The 25,212-nt window shown below is 37.0% G+C and overlaps 1 protein-coding gene across 1 annotated transcript; it reads right to left on the bottom strand.

Annotated features, from left to right (window-relative positions):
- Positions 1-7,741: 7,741 nt before the first annotated feature.
- On the bottom strand, positions 7,742-24,120 carry LOC132155260 (gap junction gamma-1 protein-like). Its single transcript, XM_059564139.1, has 2 exons — positions 24,043-24,120; positions 7,742-10,221 (listed from the first exon to the last, which is right to left on the bottom strand). Exon 2 carries the CDS (start codon positions 10,190-10,192, stop codon positions 8,945-8,947), a length of 1,248 nt encoding a protein of 415 aa, XP_059420122.1. The 5' UTR covers positions 10,193-10,221; positions 24,043-24,120; the 3' UTR covers positions 7,742-8,944.
- Between the last annotated feature and the right edge of the window lie 1,092 nt (positions 24,121-25,212).

Raw genomic sequence — 25,212 nt, 5'->3', positions numbered from 1 at the left:
ATCGCACTGCGAGGGCCTTCTGATAGTCTTTTTTTTTTTTGTTTAAATGAAAGAATCATCATCTCCTACTACGTGCAAAATCTCAAGGAAATAGTCTCTGTTCCTGGACTCATCATTTTCATTATGTCCACGCTGAGCTATATTTTGTATTGCAGTAAGACGCAATACCTTACCTATGGTCTATGTATTGTTGATTCTCTTTTTATCTGTTTGCGATTCTCATCATTCATCATGCCTAATACTGATGTTGCGTTTTATCATCTTTTGATTATCTGTCCATGTGGTCATTGCATTCAAATGCACCTCAGATTTGGAATGTACACTAAAGCTACCATCTTTAAAAGTGGCCTTGCGCCAGTTTTTGTATCCCTCAGAAGAGGTATAAACAGTTTTGCTAGTTGAAAAATGCCGGCATGCAAAGCAATACGCAGCGTCCATGGCCACTGAATATTCCAACCAAGGATATTCCTCCTACCACTGTCCTTGGAAGCTCCTCCTTGCCCCTCCCTGCATGGTTTTGGGAAATACCTTTAACACTGGTTGTGTCCGATCATCTGCCTTCAGCTTTGATATATCTGAGAAGAGAAATTAAAAAAAAACAAAAAACAAAATCAAAGCACTGACAACGTTACAATTTTTGTTGCATTTATCTAAACAAAATCCGTTGTAATTTTTCTGCCTAGTGTTGGACATGTCTTTATTACAGCAGTGATTCAACGTACCATTAGGGCCAACTTGACATTCGCTGCTCCTAGCCATCTCCAGTTTCACTTTGACACTCCTCACTGATTTGCCCTCTCTCTCATCCTACATTTCCCTCTTCTTCAATGGGCTGCTCCAGCCCTGCATGCTGCTCATGACCCTCATACTAATCCTTCCCCTCGTGCTGCTCATGACCCTCGGTCTGCTCCAGTCTCTCATGCCGCTCCTGCCCCTTGCACTGCTTCTGGCCCTCAGTCCGCCTTAGTGTCTCCTGTTGCTCCCGAACCTTGGTCTGCTTCTGGCCCTCAGCCAGCTCCAGTGTCTTGTGCTGCTCATCTTTGTCTAACTTCTCTCCAGTCTCCCTTCTTCTCTCCCCGTCTTCTCCACCTGTGTCCAGTTCCCCCTTTTTTTTCTTGGGTTGAAAGAACTTGGCTATGCCAAACCTTTTCATTTTGCATCCTAATCTGACCTGCAGTTTGTCAAATGTAAAAACAGCATATTGGTTAAAACCATGTCGTACAATTCCAATTCATCCATCCATGTCAATTGAATCTTAATCCTTAGTAAAATGTAAATACTTTGACTAGATACATACTATTGTGTATTTCCATGAGAAGTTTTTTTTTAATTAACAATGCTGCAGAGCCATGAACAGCTGTTAACAATGTTACTGTTTATGTTCTCTCTAGTTGATCATGATTTTGCAAGTTTGATCTTGGCACTTATACAGTACACTGTATGAAATACCAGTCTTCAATAAACCGACAGTCTTGTACCAAGTCTGCCAAATTTCTGCTGGTTGAAGACTTTGGTGGTGTTCAGATGTGGAATGCAGTGGAATTTTTGTTTTTAAAGGAACACTCTGACTTTTTGGGACTTTAGCTTATTCACAGTATCCCCCAGAGTTAGATAAGTCCATCCATACCTTTTTCATTTCTGTGCGTTCTGTAAGTGTTATTTGACGCACCCACCGCTAGCCTAGCTTAGCACAAAGACTGGATGTAAATGGATACTGGTAGCATAGTAATCCCAATAAGTGACAAAATAATGCAAACATTTTCCTATTTACATGTTGTGATCTGTATAGTCACAGAGTGTACAAATAACAAGGCTATATGAGACAGAAACCATTTTTAATCGTATAAATACTGGGAACTATATTCTCACTATGCGTAGGAGCACAGCTCCACAGCTCCCAAAAAGTCGGAGTGTTTCTTTAACAAAAAATGCACTCACTTCAGTAAGTTGAAGTAATTGTACAAATACATTTCAAATTGCATAAACTACTAAGAAAAATTTGGTTAATCATGCATCAGATGCTGTGCTGGCCTCAGCTTTCTGTTGGTTCATCTACCAGCAAACCCAATGAAATATTTAACTTGAATTTGAGAAATTACATCTCATGCACTAAGCATGTGATGTGCTGACATCAGCTTCAAATGTCTAGACTAGTAGCCTACTCTGAGTAGGGTTTGAAAGTAGTGGGCTACTTTTACTTGTGATTGAGTAGAATTTCAGTCATGTAGGGGGAGGGGATTCTAAAATCGGCGATTTCGGTTTGAGAGGAGTTTGGTGCGGGTTTCCTTGGCCTTTAACGTGTAGGCTATGAACATAAAATATACTTAAATATTACCTGATTTATAAATGGGGTGGCAAGACTGTATCCCAGGGGTAGCCCGTAGATCCGCCTCTGCAGAGAACAGAGCCTCATGCATCACCGGCTGGTAAGTTTTTATTAACACCCACCAAAATGAATTTTAACCTGCATTGGTCTTCCTGGGATCGAGGCATGAAGCGCAAACTGGAAGCAGTGACCTTGGCCTCCACAAGACATCTAAAAACTAGTTGTCAGGGACAAACTAGTTACAAGGAGCAAACACACAGCCACACAGCTGTCCACAAACACAAGAGTCAAGAGGAATTTATTGGTCATTTGCATAGTTAACACTGGGGAAAACTGGGCATTGAAATGCTCAAGACGAGACTCGTCTTGTGACAATAACAAGACATAAGACATAGACGTATGTGGAGAGCACTGAGGTTCTAGAGTGACTACAGTGCCCATAGACAGAAAGACATGGGCAGAGCATTAAATGCCCATAAGTGGAAGTAACAGGTGCAATAAAGGTAATCAGTGTTAAGAGTTAGTGTTCATAAGTAGTCCTGAGGTAATATTATGATTACTGGGGTAGAACGGTGTCTAAAAAGTCATTATAGAGTGTCACAGAGTAACATGAAGGAATATAAAAAAAAACAGAATACAGATGGCAGTGTGGCAAACAGGGGATGAGCAGGGTGAGTGCGGTCCTTGATGATGCTGCAAGCCTTTCTCAAGCAGAGAGTCTGAAAGATGTCCTGTTAGGCTGGGAGTTTATGTCCAAGGATGAGCTCTGCTGTACTCACCACTCTGAAGAGCTTTGCAGTCCAAAGAAGAGCAGTTGCCGCACCATACAGTGATGCAGCTGGTCAGAATGCTCTCAATAGTGCAGCGGTAGAAGTTTGACATGATGTTAGAGGAGATGCCAAACCTCTTCAGTCTCCGCAGGAAGTAGAGATGCTGACGGGCTGTTCTCACTATGGTCTCAGACAGAGGTGGGTAGAGTACCCAAAAACTGTACTCAAGTAAAAGTAAAAGTACTTCTAGAAATATTTACAAAAGTAAAAGTACTAGTCTTGAATAGTTACTTGAGTAAGAGTAAAAGAGTATCGGATAAAAAATCTACTCAAGTAGTTAGTTACTAGTTACTTTGGGTCATATATACTGAGCCTATTTTTATTTAGATATATAGATAAAATGTATGTAATGTATGTGTGTGTGTATAAATGTATATATTTCATCAGCCTTTACTCCAATTTATGTAATTTATTATAAAACCCTGTCTGTTTACTTAAGTAACAGATATAGGTGTCATGCCATAACATATTTTTAATACGACTGACTTTATATTAAATGTGAATTTAACATTGAAAGTTAATGTGATATAAATATTGCTACTAATCTTTCATTGTTCAGAAAGAGAGCAAATAACATTTACATTATTAAAGATCATTTTCACTGACAGTCTAGATTTCAATCACTCTGAGAAACTCCCATTAAAATCACTGAAACTGTTAACACTGTGAAATCAATATATTAATTATAGATTCGTACACACATCTGCACTTTGTTGTTTCTGACGAGAGAATTCGCCAGAAAGAGGTATTCAGTCAGTGAGCGAGTGAAGGAAGCACCGGAATTTTAGCAATGACTCATCTGAACACTATGGAAGCACATGGGTAGCGATATTCAATTTGCAATGTAATATGCAAAATGACAGTGCAATATGTAAAATGGCAACGCATTTCTGTATTTACATTTACATTTTCCAATAGTTTTGTGCAACATTTGGTGCAAAATGAAAATTAAATTACATAATTTTCATTTGGCATTTCATACACCAGTTTTAATATGTAAAATGAATATTAATTTTTACGCTTTACAAGTTGCAAAATTAAAATGAAAATGTATTACAGAAACGATTAGACATGTATAACATGTTCAAGCAAAACTGTGGCAAAATGATCATTTAAATGCTATTTTTCTTAAATGCATTAACACTCACAGTCAAGACACTTACGATTGCATTTTCATTCAGTGTCCCGCAATGAATGTAGCAAAATTCAATGTGCACATTGAAAATGCATTCCGAGCCGATCACTTGTCCGCCCCCTCGCGCCATGTCAATCACTGCGTGAACAGGGCGGGGCTTGCAGAAGGTCTGAGACTCAAATCTCAAGAAGGATTCAAGTGAGAGAACATGGACAAGACAGTTGGCCCGTGTACGTTTTGATAATTTCAGTTTATGGCTTCAATATTTCATTCGCACTTGTGGGTGGCGCTGAAACGCTGCTTTCATCTGATTGGTCGAATCGCTCCAGTTCCAGCCCGGTCTTTTCATTCTTTCAGGCAGAATAAGAGTCAGTGCGAGTGAGGCACTGTAATGTCTGAAACCACCGCTCACTGTTAATTAGCATAATATTTGAATCAGATGATGCTGGCCACATAATTCGTGCTGCTGCGACTTGCAAGAGACCCCATTAAATTATTTCTAGGTTATAGTATTGTATAAATATTGTCCCACTGATAAAAACAGTGCAAATAGTTCTGTCTCCTTGGATAACAGTGAAGTGGAAATAAATATAGTTAAATTTATGAAATAAAATAAAATAGGATTTCTTGGGAAGGTAAGTCTGGCCAGTTATACAGCAACACGAGTCGGACGAGTCTGAAGATCTGAGCTGAATTTCGTGAAACATTAAAGTTCTAGTCTGTGTCAGTTACTCTCATAATAAATAATAATAATAATGTTACCCGTATTTTTCGGTATAAGCTGCATCAGTCCAAAAACACGCCATGACGAGGAAAAAAAACATATATAAGTCGCATCTATTCAGAACCAAGAGAAAACATTACCGTCTACAGCCGCGAGAGGGCGCTCTGGGGTAGGCTACAGGGGCACTGAGCAGCATAGAGCTAATTTTACTATTTTTATTTCAGAAATGTAATAATATAAATTTTTACAATTATTTATTAATGTCACACACATACCTAGTGCCTTATGACTTAAAAGATGAGAGTGGTAAATGTTACAGACATGGAACTGTTCAGTCTATTATTGATTTTTATTTCCACTTCACTTTTATCCAAAGAGAGAGAACTATTTGCACTGTATTTATCAGTGGGACATTATTCATAAAATACTACAACCTAGAAATAATGTGCAGGTCTCAGCAGCACGGATTATATGCCCAGCTACATCTGATTCAAATATTATGCTAATTAACAGTGAGTGGTAGTTTCAGACATTACAGTGCTTTACTCGCACTGACTTTATTCTGCCTGAAAGAATCGAAAGACCGAGCTGAAGCTGGAGCGATTCGACCAATCAGATGAAAGCAGCGTTTCAGCTCCGCCCACAAGTGCGAACGTAATATTGAAGCCATAAACCGAAATGATCAAAACGTACACGGGCTGTCTTGTCCATGTTCTCTCATTTGAATCCTCTAATTGAGATTTGAGTCTCTGACCTTCTGCAAGCCCCGCCTTGTTCACGCAGTGATTGACATGGCGGGAGGGGGCGGAGACGTGATCGGCTCGGAATGCATTTTCAATGTGCACATTGAATTTTGCTACATTCATTGCGGGACACTGAATGAAAATGCAATCGTAAGTGTCTTGACTGTGAGTGTTAATGCAATTAAGAAAAATAGCATTTAAATGATAATTTTGCCACAGTTTTTGCTTGAACATGTTATACATATCTAATAATTTCTGTAATACATTTTCATTTTAATTTTGCAACTTATAAAGCGTTAAAATTAGTTTTCATTTTACATATTAAAACTGGTGTATGAACTGGCAAATGAAAATTATGTAATTTAATTTTCATTTTCATTTTGCACCAAACGTTGCACAAATGGTATTGGAAAATGAAAATGTAAATACAGAAATGCATTGCCATTTTACATATTGCATTGTCATTTTGCATATTACATTGCAAATTGAATATCGCTACCCATGTGCTTCCATAGAACACCTCTGATTGGCCAATGCTTTAATAAGCTCAAAAGAATCATGTGTGATTGGTTATAATGTGCACTGCTGTAAAAACGCATCTGTCTCTGGCTCACCGCTAGCAAGCAATCACAGATCTGAATTTCGCAGCCGATGATATGACTCGCTGAACGTACTCGCACCGGTGTGATTGTATTAAAATTAATAAAATCTTAATCGGCTATTTTTCGTCTTTTGGAAGCTGCATTCAACTTGACTCCCCTCTGTTATAAGCCACACACGTACAACAAACTAATGTCACAGTGGTATTGTGTACTGTAATCGAATGTAGCCCAAGTTATTACCTGTTAAACAGTAGACGGCACACGCGGTGTTCATCTAATTAGGATCTCCATCGCTAGCAAATAATAGCCTTAGCAGATTTGCTTTCAATTCAGTGCAGATCAAGCCACGTCTTCAACGCTCTTTCTGTTCTTAAATGTCACAACTCCGAGTGAACCGCTTCAGACGCTCAGTGCGTGCGGCTGAACGACTCATTCAAACTGATTCATGAACCAATTCACTCGTTTGCCAATTGGTTTGATCAAGCCTTTGAACAGAATTGACTCAAAAGAATGAATCATTCGCGGATGGGCATCGCTCATTGCCCAGAGAAAAGTAGACGGCGCATTTGGAATAAACTGAAGCATTTATAACATTTATTGCATTAAGATAAAGTAATGAGAGGAGCGTCGCCCACAGTAACGAAGTAAAAGTACAGATTTTTCCCCCAAAATTTACTCAAGTAGGAGTATAAAGTACCCATCTTTAAATATATTCCGAAAAGTATTAGTTACCCCAAAAGATTACTCAAGTAAATGTAACGAAGTAAATGTAACTCGTTACTACCCACCTCTGATTACAACCATACTTCAACACACATCATTTTCAAATAAGCCTGCAGGACTTGATTAGTTGAATCAGGTGTGTTTAATTAGGCTTGAATCTAAACTCTGCAGGGCTCCAGGCCTCCAGGAATTGAGTTTGACACCCCTTCACTAAAGCCTTCATGATTATAGTTGCAGACAGGAGACAGATATGTAGTGCTTCCTTCAGGTTTGGTGATCATTCTTCCTTGGGGCAGAATAAAGCTAATATGTGCTTATCCACATGCACATTATCCGTTTACATTTATATATTTAGCAGATGCTTTTAGCTAAAGGAACTTACAAAAGAGGAAGAATAAAGCAGTTTGTCAAAGAGCCAACAATACTTGTAATAAACAATGGCATGTTTATTAGACAGGTTTGTTATCAATGTGCTTATCCATACATACCTTACCCAGGCACAGAAGTAAAATAAAAACTTTTGTACTTTTTTTCTCTTGTGTCTTTTTGCAGATAACCATTCACATACGTGAATTTATAGTGCATGTTTGTATAAGGTTTATATACTGTTTTCACTCCATGTGAAACTTGCACAATAAGTGACACGGAAGCGGAGGAGTGTCAGTTTTACTACGCACTTATATCATTAATCACAACATGCTGACATTCACAGCAGGCTAACATCTGGAAGCGATGGTTTGAAAAGTTGAAAATATTAGTATTTTCTATCATTCATCTTCAGTAGACACTGATTCATCGACTGGAGCTGCAGGGATAACCATTGTGTTAGTTTTGCGTGGTTTTTGAAGCATCAACTTAGAAGGACCCATCCACTTGCACTATATGGACTCACATAGATGGATTATTTCTCCACAGAAGAAAGACAGTCCTATATATCTGGGATGGCATGAAAGTGAATAAATAATTACAGAATTTAATTTTTGGGTGAAATCTCCTTTTAATTTAAAGACTCTGTTCCAAAACCTTGTGAGCTGTCTCATTTTCTACTGTCTTTTAAGCACCCTTTACAAAGAGAAGCTACTTTACATAGGTAGTAACAATACTGATCAGCACAAACAACTTACAATTGACTGAACTGAATTCAGCAAGCCAAAAATACATTTAGCACATACAAGTTGTGTGAAAGTGCTTTGATTACATTGTCATCATAATGCATTCTGGGATTACTTTATCCATAAGGTATCCATGTGAAGCCTCAGAATCTGGCCAAAATGAGGAATTTTATAATGCAGGCTAATCTTGCTGCTTACTGACTGGAACAGCCTTTGAATCGCCAGTATGCATGTACTTTAACACTTAGGGATAAGGTGGCAGCTCACTTTGGTTTTGAACAGAGCCACAGAATACTACTACTACTAATAATAAAAATAATAATAGAAGATAAAGAAGTTAACATATAGCTCTTACAGCTACAGTATAATGACTGTTTGAATGGAGTAGATACATAGGGGTTGTTCTTAGTCAAATTAAAGCAATGATCCATTAAAGAATAAATTGTTTGACAGACTTCCAATATGGTCAATACCCTTGCATGCATTTGAATTTAGAGAAACGTCATACTTAATATATGTAACATACTGTATACTATATCTAATTATTTTGAGAAAGAGAGAACACAGTAAAGCAATGTAAAGAGCTTACCCTTCTATAATATATTCATTTTTCAGTATTGTTTAATGTTCAACAGAACTTGGGTACATAATGTTCAATCATGTCACCTCACTGATTTAAGTTTGCATTGGCTGGAAGAATGTGTTTTCTGAGGATAATGTTTCATGACTAGTCAGGTAAGAGTTTAACATTAAATCCACACAGATGTCTTTCCATTATTTGCTGTTGTCCCTGCCCTCTCAGTGCTAGCTTTCGGTCGTGCACCCTGTTTCTCCTGAGCTGTATTGACCCGGTTCTGTTCTGTCATTGTGCCACCAGACACAGGGCTGCTAGCTCTGGAGATATGAGCACTTTTTTTCGTGTTACATGTCTGAAACGCCATGTCAAGTTGTTCCTGAGCTACTCGTAAATGGTGGTGCAGAGTAGCCAGGTCAGAGGGAATGTTCTCATCAGGACTTGTGCAATGCTGTTCTGGAATCACTCTGGGCATGTTCTGGTCCTGTAGGATGATGCTGTTGGGAATGCGACCCGGTTTGTCAGATTTAACCACCAGGTTGTATCCAGGTGGAGAACTAGAAATGTTCCTGGAGTAAGGGTAGCCGTATGGAGGTTGTTGAGCATGGCTTCGACGTTTACGAAGAGTGTCACGGAAGGCACCAATTCCCAAATGGAACATCTCACAAACATTGAGCAGCAGACAAAGACAGCTCACCACGTACATGATGAGTAAAAAGATGGTTTTCTCGGTGGGTCGTGAAACGAAGCAGTCTACCTTATGCGGACATGGGATCTTGTTGCAGACATACGAAGGGTTAACACGGAAGCCATAAAGGAGATACTGACCAGTGAGGAACCCCACCTCAAAGATGGCACGGGATAAAAGCTGAAGCACATACATCCTCATCAAGCCTTCTTGCACGATCCTACGGCGGCCATCATGCTTCGCTGGATCTTGGCATTTGCCCTTGTCTGTCTCTGGTTTGACCTCCTGCTCATCCAACATGTCTTCTTCATAGATCATTGGCTCAGCATCGTCTTCCTCCAAGACCTCCTCTAGGTGGTGCCCATTTCTCCACTGACTGTGGCAGTTCCTCTTTTGATAAATCTTGTTCTTGCACCGTTCCTCCTCTGAGGCACGGGCGATCTTATGGATGGCATAACCCAGATACATGACAGAGGGGGTGGATATCATGATGATCTGGAACACCCAGAACCGGACGTGTGACAGCGGGGCGAAGGAATCGTAGCATACGTTGTCACAGCCGGGCTGCTTAGTGTTGCAGGTGAACTTTGTTTGCTCATCGGAGTAGATTGACTCACCTCCCACAGCGGTCAAAACGATCCGGAAAATAATTAACACAGTCAGCCAAACTTTCCCCACAAACGTGGAGTGGTTGTGGATCTCCTCCAGTAGTCGAGTGAGAAAGCTCCAACTCATGTTGGTGACAGAGACTCTTTACTTATGTTCTGCAAATAGGAGAAAAATGAGCAATGTAAGCCAAATAAAACTTTTACATGCATACTGTACATTAACAAGATTAAAATGACAAAAGAGTCATGAATTGAGAAATCACATGTGGTTGAGGTAGTGGAGAACGAACATAATGGACTGTGCTTCATATATGTTTATATGCAAAATCCTTAAAACAGCCTATCGCAAGTTAAATACAATAAGAGATACAACATTCTTCGTATCAATCAAATATACTGCAGAAAGGAGCACTGTGAATAATACAAACTGTTGAAACACCTTATACTCATTATCAATGCACTTCGCTCTGTTTATTCCTGAGAAATGAGAACACACAAACTGGTAAAAAATGTATAGCCTGAGTAAGTCACTTTGCATAAAATAGTCAGCTAAATGCATACAGAAAATCTAAATGTAACTCTTCTTGGATTAGGTACCAATAAGTTTCCTATGGATGTTGTTTTGAGTGATTTTTCAGTTTCTCAGGTAAGTTAACAGGATATGCAGTTCTTTGATATTGCTTGTCAGGTAATGGAGCAGCAAAATCTCTCACTACACACAAATCAAGTAATTTCCAAACTAGTTTATTTCAGGTCACAGAAGAATTGTTCCTAAACAAGACCCTAAGGACAAAACTCAGCCACAAAATTTCAATCAAAGCACAGCCAATGGGAATGTCTGACAAAGATTATTCAGAACATGATCCATCACATAGGTGTGAGTCTTCAGCTCTTTGGAAAATGATATTATAGAAAGGCAATAATATTATAGAAAACATTAAAATTCATGAATTATGACTCTTTTCATGAAAAAAAGTTTTATACTATTTGAAAAATCAAGTGTATTAAATGTTATTACATTTTTTAGCATTCGCATTTTGAAAGTGAAACGCTTTAAAAGCCATAAAAACTGTGAGTGGTTCAAAACAAGCCAGATTATTTACAGTTAATTGAGATATTGTACTAACCAACCCCCAACCCTAATCATAACCAGAAACTCTTTCGATTTTTTTTTTTACCTAATATGATTTATATTCTGGTTCTTGATCCAATTGTGAGCTGATTTACTAATTAGTTTTAAATATTATTTATTTTTTCCCTGTTGCTTTGGCTGTTGGAAAAAAAATATTGCATGAAGAAATGAAACAGCAATACAATAAACTAACAAACAGATTACTGTAAAAATAGGTATTATGGAGTTACATTCACTAGAGTTGTGTAAGGGGGTGGGGGGGGGGTGTAACTTCACATAATCTGCACTGTGATATCAAAATCATGTTCCATTGTGATATATGTTTGTAATGTTTGTAAAAAAAAAAAAAAAAAAGTATATGAACTGGCCCCTGTTTGTGTTTTCAACATGACATTCCCTAATGTGGGATTTGCCTTCTCCCATACCATCTGAACCTGCACGAGTGGCTGCCACAGGCTCACATTGTGTATCTTAGAGGAAAGCAAGGATATCTGGACACAGATGGTACTCACTATTCATGGAACCTCAGCCTGAGACACCTCAGGGAAAATAGGTGTTTGGTTGAGTGGATACTTTCAAAGGAACATGTAAAAAAAAATAAAAATGTGCAATCTTTAAATGCAGTTGCTAAAAGCTCAGTAGGGATTTGAGTCTGAAATGAAATGAATAATATTGCTCAGTCTAATTGATGGGATGTTTTCAGTTATCAGGTATCAAGGTCACTTTAGATAAAGTAATTTTGAGTTAAATTATGGTTGTGCATTATTATCAGTCAATCTTTTGCCACTCAAATCATTATCACTCAATGAAATATAAGTCCCATTGTTAAAACTGCTTTTTACATTAGATGCAGTATCTGTCATAACCTTATAACTTCACTCTCATTCGTGGAATCAAATGTGACATTAAAAGACTTTGGCATACTGTCCCAAAAAGTTCACTTTTATCTCTTAAACACACTGTATAAGCCATAAGAATGTATATGTGTAATAACTGCCTATTACAAAAGCATTGCGTAAACTTGCAGATCATAAATATAAATATGTCAAAGGATGACAGAGGAGGCTGTCAAATAAAGACAAACAATTTATATTGTGTTATAATAATTACCCCATTCTCTTTTTCCAGAAGTTAATATTACAGATGAGATTTGAAAAAGAGATTAGATGATTCTGTAAATATTTACATGTCTGTGAACAGGGACTAAATCTTAGGCAGCTACGGTACTTTGTGAATCTGTGTGTGCTATCTGTTCTGTCCATAGATCTGCAAAACACAGACAAAATGAAAGAAAATCTGTACCACAGTGTGCAACTAAAAACAAATATTGTCACAGCCAATTCAGTAAAACGTGCACCTAGCTGTGCTTGATTCGCCATAGAATTAAACAAAGAAATATGCCCTTAATTAATGAACAAAATCAGATGGCAGTAGCCTTTCAATCAGCAGTCTTCAAAAAATAAATAAATAAATTATGAATTTTGTGATAAGAACGAATTTTATAACATAAAAGTTGGTTATCTACATTTCTATGTTAATGGTCTTTAATTAAGTTGATGACATTATATTTTATATTTCACAAATGTGTTCATGTTTCTTTAAATATGACTTAATTGTCTTGTAATTAAGTCACTTAAAACATATTCTAGCCTACATGAACAACTGCAAAATGTAATAGTTAAATGTATCAAAGTCAGAGACCAAGCAGTTCGTTTTCCATTAAACCTGGAAATAAACAAACAAAAAGTTTAGTTTGAAAAATGAAAAAAAGGATATTGGGGTGTTGTTTTAATATGAATGAATTTTTCGTATTTATATTTTTACATTTTTTTCTGTATTTTGAACTTTAATCTGCATTGCGTTCTATAAATAAATAGGCCTATGTTATAAAAAAAAAAATAGTGGGATTTTTAGATTGCAGATATCATTCGTCTCTCACACGTGTTATAGACCACGAGTAAAGTAAGTTACATACGGACCTTGGGAAGCTGCGCCGAGGAAACACCTCCCGAGGACGCGCGCTCCATCCGGTCATAACTTTCCGCCAAACTGCAGCGAACTCTCAGCATTCCACTTCAGGTGCGCTTAATGAAGCGGTCGCCTGTCCTCAGTCAAGTGAATATCGTGATCCATGATTCTAACAGCCACATAGAGCGCTCCGCATCCCGTGTGTCCTCTGTGGACTGCGCACGAGAGAGGGTCAGTCTCATCGACGCCTCACACTCATCTCTGACTCGAGCTTGTTTTGCACCCACCACCGGGAGAGGAAGTACAAAGAGAAAGAAAAAAAAAACGATTGAAATTGTTCCTCTGGCTAATGGCCCTGAATCAAGGGTTTAAACTCCCAGACTGACCGCTGGTGTGTGCCTCATGCACTCATACGCTGTTATCATATAAAATCTCTAGAAAATGGTACACAGAGTAGGTTTACTAAAGAAAACCTAAAATGTTTTAATAAAAGAGTGACTGACCTGTGTAATGGCTCAGTGTTTATGAGGTCCATTAATAACCAACAAAACCTAAAAATATAAATTTAGAACACAATTATCTTTTTCTTCTTCTTTTTTATTTTTTTTTTGGATTACCCAGTGAACCACAATTGCATATTTTGTTTCTCACAACCCAAAATATAACATTTTGGGAAGTGGCCACAGCATGTACCGAATTGTATTTCACAGAGGCCAGAATCTTATGTCCTGCATTAAAGTAAGCAAGCAGTATTACTGTATTTCTGTCATCCTATGAAATAATCTATCCTTAGACAAAGAAGTGCCCATTCTGTTTCACCAAAACACCTGAGCAGCTGATCAGTGACCTGCCACACACTGCCAGAGGGCTCTATCTGACTGACCTGTGCTCATCTGCAAAAGCTTCTAACATGCTTCATCCTTGTGTCTTCCTGACACATCACTTGACCTCCACTGAGTCCAGGAATAACATTGGTGATTGTGAACTTTTGGCTGTTAAGCTGGCCTTGGAAGAGCCGAGACATTGGTTGGACAGGGCTCAACATGCATTCCTGGTTTGGACAGATCATTGCAACCTGGAGTATCTCCAACAAGCTAAACACTGAATCCTTATTAGGCTCGATGGGCTACCGATGGGCTGTGACTGGTTTGATTTCCCTTTGTTTTACCATCCAGGCACCAAGCAGAAACCAGTTGCTCTCTTCAGACAATTCCCTTATCTTATAGGAAGGTCAGTGAGTGTCCTATCATTCATGCATTTCAGATTGTTGAACTTTTTCATTAAAGAACTATATTTTCACCATGTAATTGATTTTCAGGGGCTTTTTTTTAACCCTTTTAAAGGCATTTTTAGAATTACCTTATTAAATGTATTTGTATTTTTTTAGGTCAAATATTTATTCAAGTATTTATTTAAACAGTCAGAATACTGTGGGCTGTTATCACTAAAACTTTAATTACATTGAAATTACATGTCATATTCTCATAGGCTACATAGACAAAACAAGCTAAGAACTGTTTATAATTTAGTTAACTGCTTTTCACGTTTAAACATTTTTTTTTTAACTACATAGGTTATCGTAGTAGCGTGAAAAAAAAAACATTGAACATTGAAGCACTGAACATTCCCCATCCCTGAAGTGGTCAATGACTTTAATCATTAATTTATTTTAATATTGTTTTGCCTTCTTTTGTTGTATAAGTTTTTGTTCATTTTGGTGCAATTTTTGCCCTATTCCCAGTTTATTTCCAGCCCTGCAGAGAACTAAAATTGTATATATTCTGCAACATCTGACTACACTTGAACGAAAAAAATTGTATGAATATATAATAATTATACTTTGCAGCACATCAGAAATGATGCAGTGTTGTATTTGCCTGTATAAACCTGTAATTCTAACAAAATAATTTTTTGTTCAGACCAACATGAATGCAGAAAGACAGAGCCAAACATTAATATCTTCTTGTGTTTATGTAAGTGTTTTAATTTTTTCTGCTCATCACAGCTCTACAGAAGAAAGGCTGTTGTCTAGAGGGAGTGCCTTACTCATTCACAATAAACAGTGCTATGACAGAGCATTGTATGTTCAGTGAACTGATGCCCACTCACTCAGACGGGCCATTGGCCTCTATCCTCCAGAGACCATGCCTCTCTGCCCACTGCCATTACAGAACGCATCCAAAATCTGTGTCTACAAAAATGCAAACAACAAATGCAATCACCAAAATCATTAAAATAATATTACATGCATTAAAATAAGTCATTAAAATAATATTACATGCAATCACCAAGCATCAAATATAAATAAATAAATACTGATATTGTATGCAAATGTATGTATTATGCAAATGCCCATGGTTTATCGTGATCAGAGAAGACATTTGCTAGATGTCTTAGTCAATCTGTAATTATCTAAAAATAAATGAATTCAGAATTCTTAAATTAAAAGCAATCTGTAAAAGTTCATCATTTGCACTCTCTTTTGTGGTTCCAAACCTGCTTGAATTTCTCTCTCTCTCTCTCTCTCTCTCTCTCTCTCTCTCTCTCTCTCTCTCTCATTTAACACAAAAGGTGAATAGTTTATCTATTCCATGTAATGAAATGGAGACTGGAGATCAAAATGACCAAAAAGGACCATCAGTATCATTAAAAATGGTTCATCAGTCACTCAGCATGCACATCACTTTCATCTGCATCTAGATCTAACACAACTGACCGAGAGCACATCCAGCCTTCTTGACTGTCAAGTGTACATTCATGACATGATCTAGTGTAAAAGGTGGAGTTCAGCTTGACTAAATCCGATAAATGGTGGCGAATGTAGGTTTAATTAATAATTTATTACATTTGTAATATATATAATGAGAAAAATATTTATTGTGATCTACTGACTTACAACATCATGGTTGTCCAGGACGTAATTTCATACTCCACTAGATTACAATATATTCCTCAAAAATTCTTCTCCTTTTGTGTTTAACAAACAAACAAACAAATAAATAAATAAAGCAGGTTATGAGATGGGAGTGAGTAAATGATAACAACATTTAGATTATCACTTTAATTACATTCAAATTCATGCTATTTTTTATTTTATTTTTTGGTTGCTGCATCACAATGATACAGCTGGACTGGCTGGTGAAGTGAGCAACCAGTATTTACTCTTTTTCTAATGTCATCTTTAGTTTCTCCAAAAATCTTAAGTTGATGGGGACGGTCTTAGGTCGCAGATGTCAGGGTTTATGTAATAAATCAAGTTCAACTGAGAAGTGCCCTCAGAGAAACACTGACACAAAACCCTCATCTAAACAACAAGCATGTCTCTCCAAAGTCCTTCCAAAGAACCGCTTCCATATACTGACTCTCTCTGTGACAGACAAATACAAATACAAACACACACACACACACACAAACACACTGTGGAACCATCAGCTAGCGTGGCGGCTAACCTATAGGCCTTTTTTTTTTTGTGGCAGTCTCATTTGGTTACATCTCCTCACTGAGCCAGGCTTAGGGCTGCCTTTGGGTCAGTGCCACTTACAGAGTTTGATAAAAACATGAATCTACTGAGGTGACTTAGAACAACTGCCCAAAGGTTCATGCCAACATTGCCAGAGAAACTTCCCTCTGAAGTCTGAAGTCTCTCATCCGCCTAGCACTATAATCAAGTACAGAAGGACATTGCTGGAACATCACACAAATTACAAGATAATGTATATCTACAGCTGCAGCCAACTCAGCATGCTGTTACAAACACATTCTCATACCCAAGATCAGTGCGGGTTGTTTGAGGACAAAACTTAATAATAAGATACTATAAGATAATAATAAGATGTTTCAGAGACAGAGCAAGTTATTACGTTTAAATGAAAGATTACATTATTTCTCTACTGGATACTATATACTAATGTTCAGTGTACAATTAGTCTAAAAGTTAACTTTTCAGCACCTTAATCTGCAAAAGATTAAGAATTATAAAAACGTATTTGTACTTCTCTGGTACCATCACATATAATGCTATATTTCAACCAAAAGAAAGCTCATAAAGTTAATGTGGCCTAGAGCAAAATGAATCCATTTAGAAAGTGTTCAAGCATTGAGACACTGCGGTCTAACTGAACTCTGTCAAAGCACTTAGGGTGTCACACTGCCAGTGAGCTCTTGTACACTTCTGACATTTCAATTGGTAAATGTTAATATTTATGTAAACCCTGGAAATGTAAAAAGCACAGGTTATTGCAATTCAGTAATTATCCTCCAAAGCTTAGCTGCTGAAGGAAATATTTTCCTGTCTGTTCAGTGATTTATAAAATGCTTCACTTTCCTTGCATAGAACAGTATAAGTGTTTGGATAGAAATGGTTTCATCATGAAACTGTTGGCCATATTTCAGACAAGACCGCTTAAAACATGTAAACTGTAAAACACATTTAAATCGCGGATATCTTGCTGAACTTTGTTGTTCTGGAAATGTTTTTGAAAAAAGCAAGGCATCTTGCTTTTTTCATAACTAAACATCTGCAGATGTCAAATAACAGGGAAAAGTGAGAGGTTTCCTGGATAAGAACCTTTTTTTCCATTTCATTTAGTCCAGCTAAAGTTAAAAACAATATTTCATAAAACAGCAGTTTAACAGACACAGGCCATAACTAGATCTGATTTTTAAAGTCACAGATGAGCATTGCATGTAGTAAACATGAAACTAAATAAAAGCATTAATAGATTAAACTACATAATTTGAAGAAAATGTGTGTGCCCATGCAAAACTCGCCGCCACAGGTTTACTCTGTTATATTTTGTTGCCAAGCCATTGCTATAAGGTGTTCTGGGTGTTTTTAGCATGCTTTTATTCAATATATTGATCTGTAGACATGGCTTGGGTTAAGTCTGTGGATTTGGACTTTTTTGTTTAAAGCAGCTGTTGCACGCATGCCAACACAATCATAGACACTGCGCTCGTCACACAGAATAGTTTTTAACACTCAACTTCAGCAAGCCTGGGGTTATTTCTCTCTCACATGATCTTGTCAAAACTGCCCATGTCATGCGGGGGGTGAGGCGAAGCCTGAGGACTCTTCTTCACCCCTGGGTTCACCAGAGTTGTAATAGCAACAGAGAGCCAGATCTCCTCCTCAGAGGCCCAGCAGAGCTGCAGCATTCTGGATGAACTCACACCCCAGGCCTCCCCTCTTCAGCTCTGACAGCAATAACAGCCATCACTGACTTAGATTATTGGCTCACAAATGCTATCTCAGGCCATCATATATCTCATGACATGAGCGGTAGATATGAGCATAATTTAAGCAGTGATACTGATAAACATATTGGAAGTCATGCTGGTCCCAAAATATTTGGTAGTAGTTCCTGAGAAACAAAATTTCCATTTGTTAGATTTCCCTGATTCTGTTGAAGTGCAAAACATAGCCTTTGCACAAACTTCATTATCGCAAACATGAGAGATTTTCTCTAGAAATTCCCTAGAATTTCTCTAGAAATTTCTCTAGAAACTCGTGCGCATTTTCTATTCAACTTTTCACTCAAATTGACATGATGAGAATCTAATTTGTAACTAGAATTCAAAATAGAAGCATATATTTGCCACATGACATTATGGCAAATAACAGAAAAAAATGAATTATCTTTTAATTATTATTCAGTACATACACATAAATGTATACAGTAAACAGTATCAGAATTTGCAACTATACTAATTTGACCACTAGGTGGCAGGGCTTGTAAAATTTAGAGAGACCCCTGCGCACACCATGAGCTTAGAGTGACTTGCGTTTCTTCATATACTGTGAATAGGTTAATGGTTCCCATTTGTGTTCATTTAGAAAGATCCATAACCAAAAAGAAAAAAAACCATAATTATTCAGTTGTACTCAATTAGCTAACTGAAGACAGAAAATGTGTGTGCGAAGAAGAGTGTGACCTGTGCTCTAGAATGTCTCAACAACAAATAACCTCACAAACTGATCAGTTCCCTAAATCCTCATGGTTGAGTAGTAAAATGAAAACCACAATAGCTTTTGACATAACTGTCATTTTATGCTGCAAATGACAACATTCAGAAGAACGCTTGAACTGACTTGTACTGGGACACTGTCTGGATATATTCTGATTAATGGTTTATGATAAACCAAACACACTGTATTTGTGCACTGTAATCCAAATCCTCAGAATCCGTATCATTGATCTGCATGAGGAACAGACCCAAATGCAAGTCTTTATTCAGTGATATTTCTCTCCATCCTAACTAATCATCAAATTCTGCACTTGTTAGATTTTTTTTAAATATGGAGCCTCAAAAAGTATTATGACATTAAGTCTGTTATATCAAAAGCTCATTGGCTTTTGTTTGCTTCATCACCAATTTGAATGAGATCTCACGATTCATAGTCACATCGGTTTGGCTCTCCAGCTCTGCTGTGGTCCTTTCTTCACCAGATCTATCGTGATCTAATTGTAATTATAATTTAGTTGTGAGCAAGCAGTAGGGCAGATTTATGATTAAATTAGCCAGGTTGTGACCATAAGACCCTTAAATAAAAGGTCCCTAATGAATTATTTTTTCAAAATCTGAGAACATCTAGACTAATAAAATATCTAAATTAAGATCTAAAACGATTATCAATCTAAATAGAATCTCAGATTTTTTAAAGATCTAATTTGAAGTAGATTCTGATTAAATTAATAATGGGGTTCAAATGTTATTGACTGGATTTAAAATTTTTAAAGGACCTCTTCCAAAAGCACAAAAAATAGTTGAATGTGCAGGAAACCATCACCATTGTAGGTGGTTGTATGTAAACAAGAAAAACGGATATAAACCTTCTCTTGTAAATGTAGGAGCAAATCTAAATAAAGTTTGAACTTTTCACGTTTTCCACTGAAAAGGTCAAAAGCCTCATTTCCAAGTTTATCTTGTTTAATGTTATATAGCTTAGAGAATATACAGTTAATTCATCAGTATATGTATACAGTGTCCCTAAATATTAGGGTGTCCACTTAAGCCACACCTAATGATGTTAGAATGTTATTGTATGAGATTCAAAATATAGTATTTATTTTTAAAAAGACATACGCATAAGCACATTTTACAGCAAACATTTTTCAAACAACCAGTAGTCAATAGCTTGCACTTAACCAGCACTTGAAAGTAAAAAAAAAGAAAAGAAAAGAAAAGAAAAGAAAAAAAAGCAAATACAGGTAAGACATAATTAATACACGTGGCTCCCACATGTCTAAAGCATATAAAATGAATAAACTTAATTCATTGAAGTGCTCAGGTTACACAAGCATATCTCAGCAGCTCATTGGTCTTCGGTTCAAGTCAGAACTGTTTCTTTAGTTCACTAACCGTTGGAGGAACTGAATGGCTAATGACGTTGCAAAATCCAGCATCATAGGATCATATACACATATAGGCTTATTTCGAGAAAGTGAGTTTTGATTGTGTAACTTGTAGATCTGCACTGACTCAAGTCACAAACAGTTTCAGGCAGTTCAGTCCAACTGATCTATCGATTACAGGTAATAATAATGTTGCACAGACTGATCGTTTCACTTCATAAGACCTCAATATATTAGGAGCCACGGGTATTAATTTTGCATTCCTTGATGAGCTTTTTTGACTCTCAAAGTGATAGCCACTGACTTGCATTTTATGAAACACCAAGGACCAAAGTTTCAGATTAATTTCTTCCTTACTCTTCTTCTGAAGAAAAAAAGTGACTGACATCTTGAATGGCCAGAGGGCAAGCAAATTAACACCAAACTTTCCTTTTGGGTTAACTATACCTTTAAGAGTTAGAATGTTCTTCAAAGCTGTCTCCAAATGTTCAAAAGGACACCCCATTAAACCTTCTAAGACTGTAGATAAGTCCCAAGAAGAAACATAAGCTAGATGGAAAGATCTCAGCCGTCTGCTGCTAAATACCTCCCCATAAAAACTCCATCAATTGGTACATGTCCAGTAGTGTAGCCGGTGTGGCTTTAAGTAATGTCAGCACTGAACGAACAGAAAAGTGTTCAAAATGATCTCCATTAGAAAATAAGCAGGCCTTAGATGCAAATGATGAGAAAGAGACAACTAAAGGGAGCACTGTCCTGTCTTGCTCGAATTGAAGGAGATCCACCTCTTCCCTGATGTACCTTGCAGTCTGAGGATGCAACCTCCATTCTCCAGGCCTCAACTCATGCTCAAGTCAAAATCTGCTCCCAAATTCAACTGGCCGAGGATATGCACAGCCCTGAGTGACAGAAACTTATTCTGCATCCAAAAAAAAGTGTGTGCTAACCTCCACATGAGGCCTGAACACATTTCCCCTCGACGGTGTCCTGAAAACTTAATAACAATAACATAGCCCAAAACTAGAAAAACTGCCATTGTTTCCAGGCAATTTATGTGCCATGTGATATGATCGCCCTTCAAAACTCTGGAGGCTGGGCAAATTTTGTAAACAGCACCCCAACCTACTTACGGGGCATCTTTCGTAATCGACTTGTGTTGACAGATTCCACCCTAAAGTCAAAAACTGGAATTGTGAAAAGCGAAGCCCTAATGGTAAAACCACTAAAGCCATTGACATGAGAGCCCAAAATCTACAACCAGGCCTACAGGAATGTCTTGCCCTGTTCTGATTCGTTCAAAGGTGAATAGCCTTATCAACAAGTAGTAGACAATTGCATAGTGCATGAGTTCAACTCCACACATATGCATCTTAACAGTTTGAGTTCCACATTTCATCAAATACCTTTTTGTGATCCTGGCACCACAAATGTAAAAGGCTATTAATGAACAACTGAGTAGCACAAATTTTACTGGGTCTAACATTAAACCAACTAGAATTCATTTACTACTTGTTCAGTTGAGGCAAATATAGGATTATTTGTGTCTATCTGAGTATAGGAATATTTCATGCCTAACGTGCGGGTGGGTGTTTTTTTTCTTTTTTCTTCTTCTTCTTTTAAAACAATAACCATGAATGTTTGTCAGTTATATATGTATAGTATATCAGTGATGGTGGGATTTTTTGGCAGCATTAAGTAAATAATTAGACACAAAATATTGATTTGCGTTTAAATATTTTAACCCAAAGCTTTTGTGAACACAGCAGTTGCAAGCAAGTGACAAGTTCAAACTAGATGAACATTTAAGGGAAACTGTGCAGTCATACCACTTATTCCACAACATTTTGACACATATATAATTAAGGGGATAAAAGCTTATGTGATAAACAAGCTTTTACTGGTTATTATCGAGTAACAACTCTTGACTGACCAATCACAATCAAGTATTCCACAGAGCCGTGTAACAATGAAACATTGTCATCTGGTAAGGGAGGATTGGAAACTGCTGAAATAACAGCACTGAAGAGCTCACATAACCCCAGTATATTAAGATTGGTGAAATGGAAAACAGAGGGCAGAATCCCTGAGCAAAGAAATGGCATCTTAATGAAAAGAAGCTCAACAAGTAATGAAATATCAAACACAAGTGATAACAGTGTGTTTGTACCTCTTTGAACCTGCTTAAGTATACACCCTGGCCATCATTGCTCTCGATAAACCTTAAAAAAAAAAAAATCTAAAACTGGTTGTAATACCCAAAGTATACCTCCTTCAAGGGATGTTGCCCAGCCACCATTCCCGGCCCCAGTATAAACAACAGTAAAAGCTCATGATATTAGTTTACAAAGTGCTCATTAGATGTCCAAACAGTGAAAATGTTTCTACTCTGATGTAATGTTTGGGTGAATCTATCTGTTTTGCAATCTGCTCACAGTGAAGTCCATTACCCTCATGTTTGTGCCTGGCACTGTCAGTGGATCCAGGCCACACAGGAAGCAGAAAGGACCAGCTTATGTTACAGTCTGGACTCCATTTTAGGATACGTTTCTGCAACAGCAATGTACTACAAATGGAAACGTTTTTCCTTTGTGTTTTTGAAGTTTCGTGTACATATGACAGTGTTATCAAAATGATTCTTGTTCACATGGATATGCAAAAACGGCTAAAAATGCTCAATTTATTTTCTTATTGTAGTATTTGATATTATTTTTAGCATAGGCAAAAAAAGTACAGAATAGACTGCCATGGTACCTTAGTGTTTTAGGTCGTTGTTGTTCAAAGACCGCATTTGGTTACAGCATTGCAAAGAACTCTTAAAAAAGCACTTGTTGCACACACTAGAGACACTCAAACCTGAACAATCAGGGTTACTTTAGGTATAAATGTAAATTAATTTTATTAAATTACATGCACTATTTTTTTATAATAAGGTTGTCAACTATGTGAACATTTTACTGTGCATATTTAAATGATTGAAATGTTGTACTGCCATAGTTTTATTTCATGTTTGATTGTCTATTAAATTTTGAGCAATAAACATTTTTTGAGGTTTGATTTTCAGTTAATTATAATAGCAACAGGCACTTTTTTCAAACTTCTGAACAGTTAAAGACTGTTGCAATGGACTCCTCTTATATACATCCTTAGATAACACATTTAGATTGCCGTTTACATCAACCAGGTGTATATTGTAAAATATTAAACCAAACCATTTTTTTTTACATGCTGTGAAAGCACATTCGACTTTGTAAGCACATTGCATACAACTTTTTGTTTGGAAGACAGGTTGTGAGTTATAGCATCCTGATATCAGAATTATTTTTGCATAAAACACATTATCCTGATTATTTGACACTGGAAACATAAAGACAGAACCTTGTACCATTAAACATATTAAATAATGTTACAAATGAAAGTAACAACATTAAAATAATACTCCTTCACGATCATTTTCCCATAGTACATGCAGAATAAACCACCCAAGCACTGATAAATGCCGAACACACTGACTAGTTCACATACCTCCCCATAACGATGGCAGATCTCTTCACTGATTCTTTGTAGAATTAGCAGGCATTGATCATCAACCCACAACTTTTGATACCATCAGACCAGTGAGGAGCAAAAAGACACAATGGATAATTTTCCCTCGAAACCATTCACCGCCAAGTACAGGCAGTGACCACAGGCCAATAGAGCCATTGTTCTCCCTTCTGTTTGATTGTGTATTTTATTGTGGTTTCCGGCGTGATTCAGTCAGAGAGCTCTCATCTCAGTTACATTCCTTTATTCTTTCAATTATTATTATTTTTGTTGTTGTTGTTAGTGTAAAAGTCCTAAATGGACTGATTTAACTCTGGTTTTTGTGAATTGTAATGTTATGTGTTTCTAATTGTAATCTATGATATGAAATATCATATAGTCATGTCATATTTCAAGGAAACAGATTACAGAGGAACATAAGGAAAATAAGTCTTGTTCATATCAAACTTGCATGTGCAATAACTGATAGTTTTGACAAGTAATTAGAAACATGAATGAGATTTGTGAACTAAAGGCAGACAAGAATAACTTATTAGTAAGAATAAAAGTGTGTTTCTCACACCTTTCATTTGTGTTCAGAAGACTTGGAATAATATGGACTACTTTTAATTTAAGTATTTATTTCTTCATTTTTAGAGCTTGACTCTTTGTTGTCATGGTATGTTCAATTCAATTCAATTCAAGTTTATTTGTATAGCGCTTTTTACAATACAAATCATTACAAAGCAACTTTACAGAAAATTATGTTTCTACAATATTTAGTAGTAGCTAGTAGTTTGTGCACGTTTGACAGGATTTTAGAAAAATAAAAATAATAATAATAATACAAGACGTAGTCAGCTAGATGATGAACTATCAATATTATTAATTAATAGTAATTATAGGATGCAGTCACACATGTAGCAATAATTGTTAGTTCTGTTTGTTGATTCAAGGTTAGCATCATCTGGGGTCCTCTGAGGGTCAGCATCATCTCTTCTCAGGTGTTCTGGATCCAGACTGGAGCTTGTGTAAATCCTAGTTACCACGGGATGTAAATCCCGTGGCAAAACATAGAAACAAAATAGAGACATCATTAGCATAGCTGCTGATCCAACAAAGTAAAATTAGTTTAACCCAAGCTAAAGAATAAAAATGCAGATGCAACTA

This window comes from Carassius carassius, chromosome 12, assembly GCF_963082965.1.
Source record: "Carassius carassius chromosome 12, fCarCar2.1, whole genome shotgun sequence".
NCBI lineage: Eukaryota > Metazoa > Chordata > Actinopteri > Cypriniformes > Cyprinidae > Carassius > Carassius carassius.
The sequence above is the reverse complement of the archived record's forward strand: the minus strand, read 5'-3'. Positions and strand labels throughout refer to the sequence as shown.

Bases quoted from the DNA above. Each gene is read 5' to 3' on its own strand.
- LOC132155260 (XM_059564139.1), bottom strand. From the start codon at position 10,192: ATGAGTTGGAGCTTTCTCACTCGACTACTGGAGGAGATCCACAACCAC.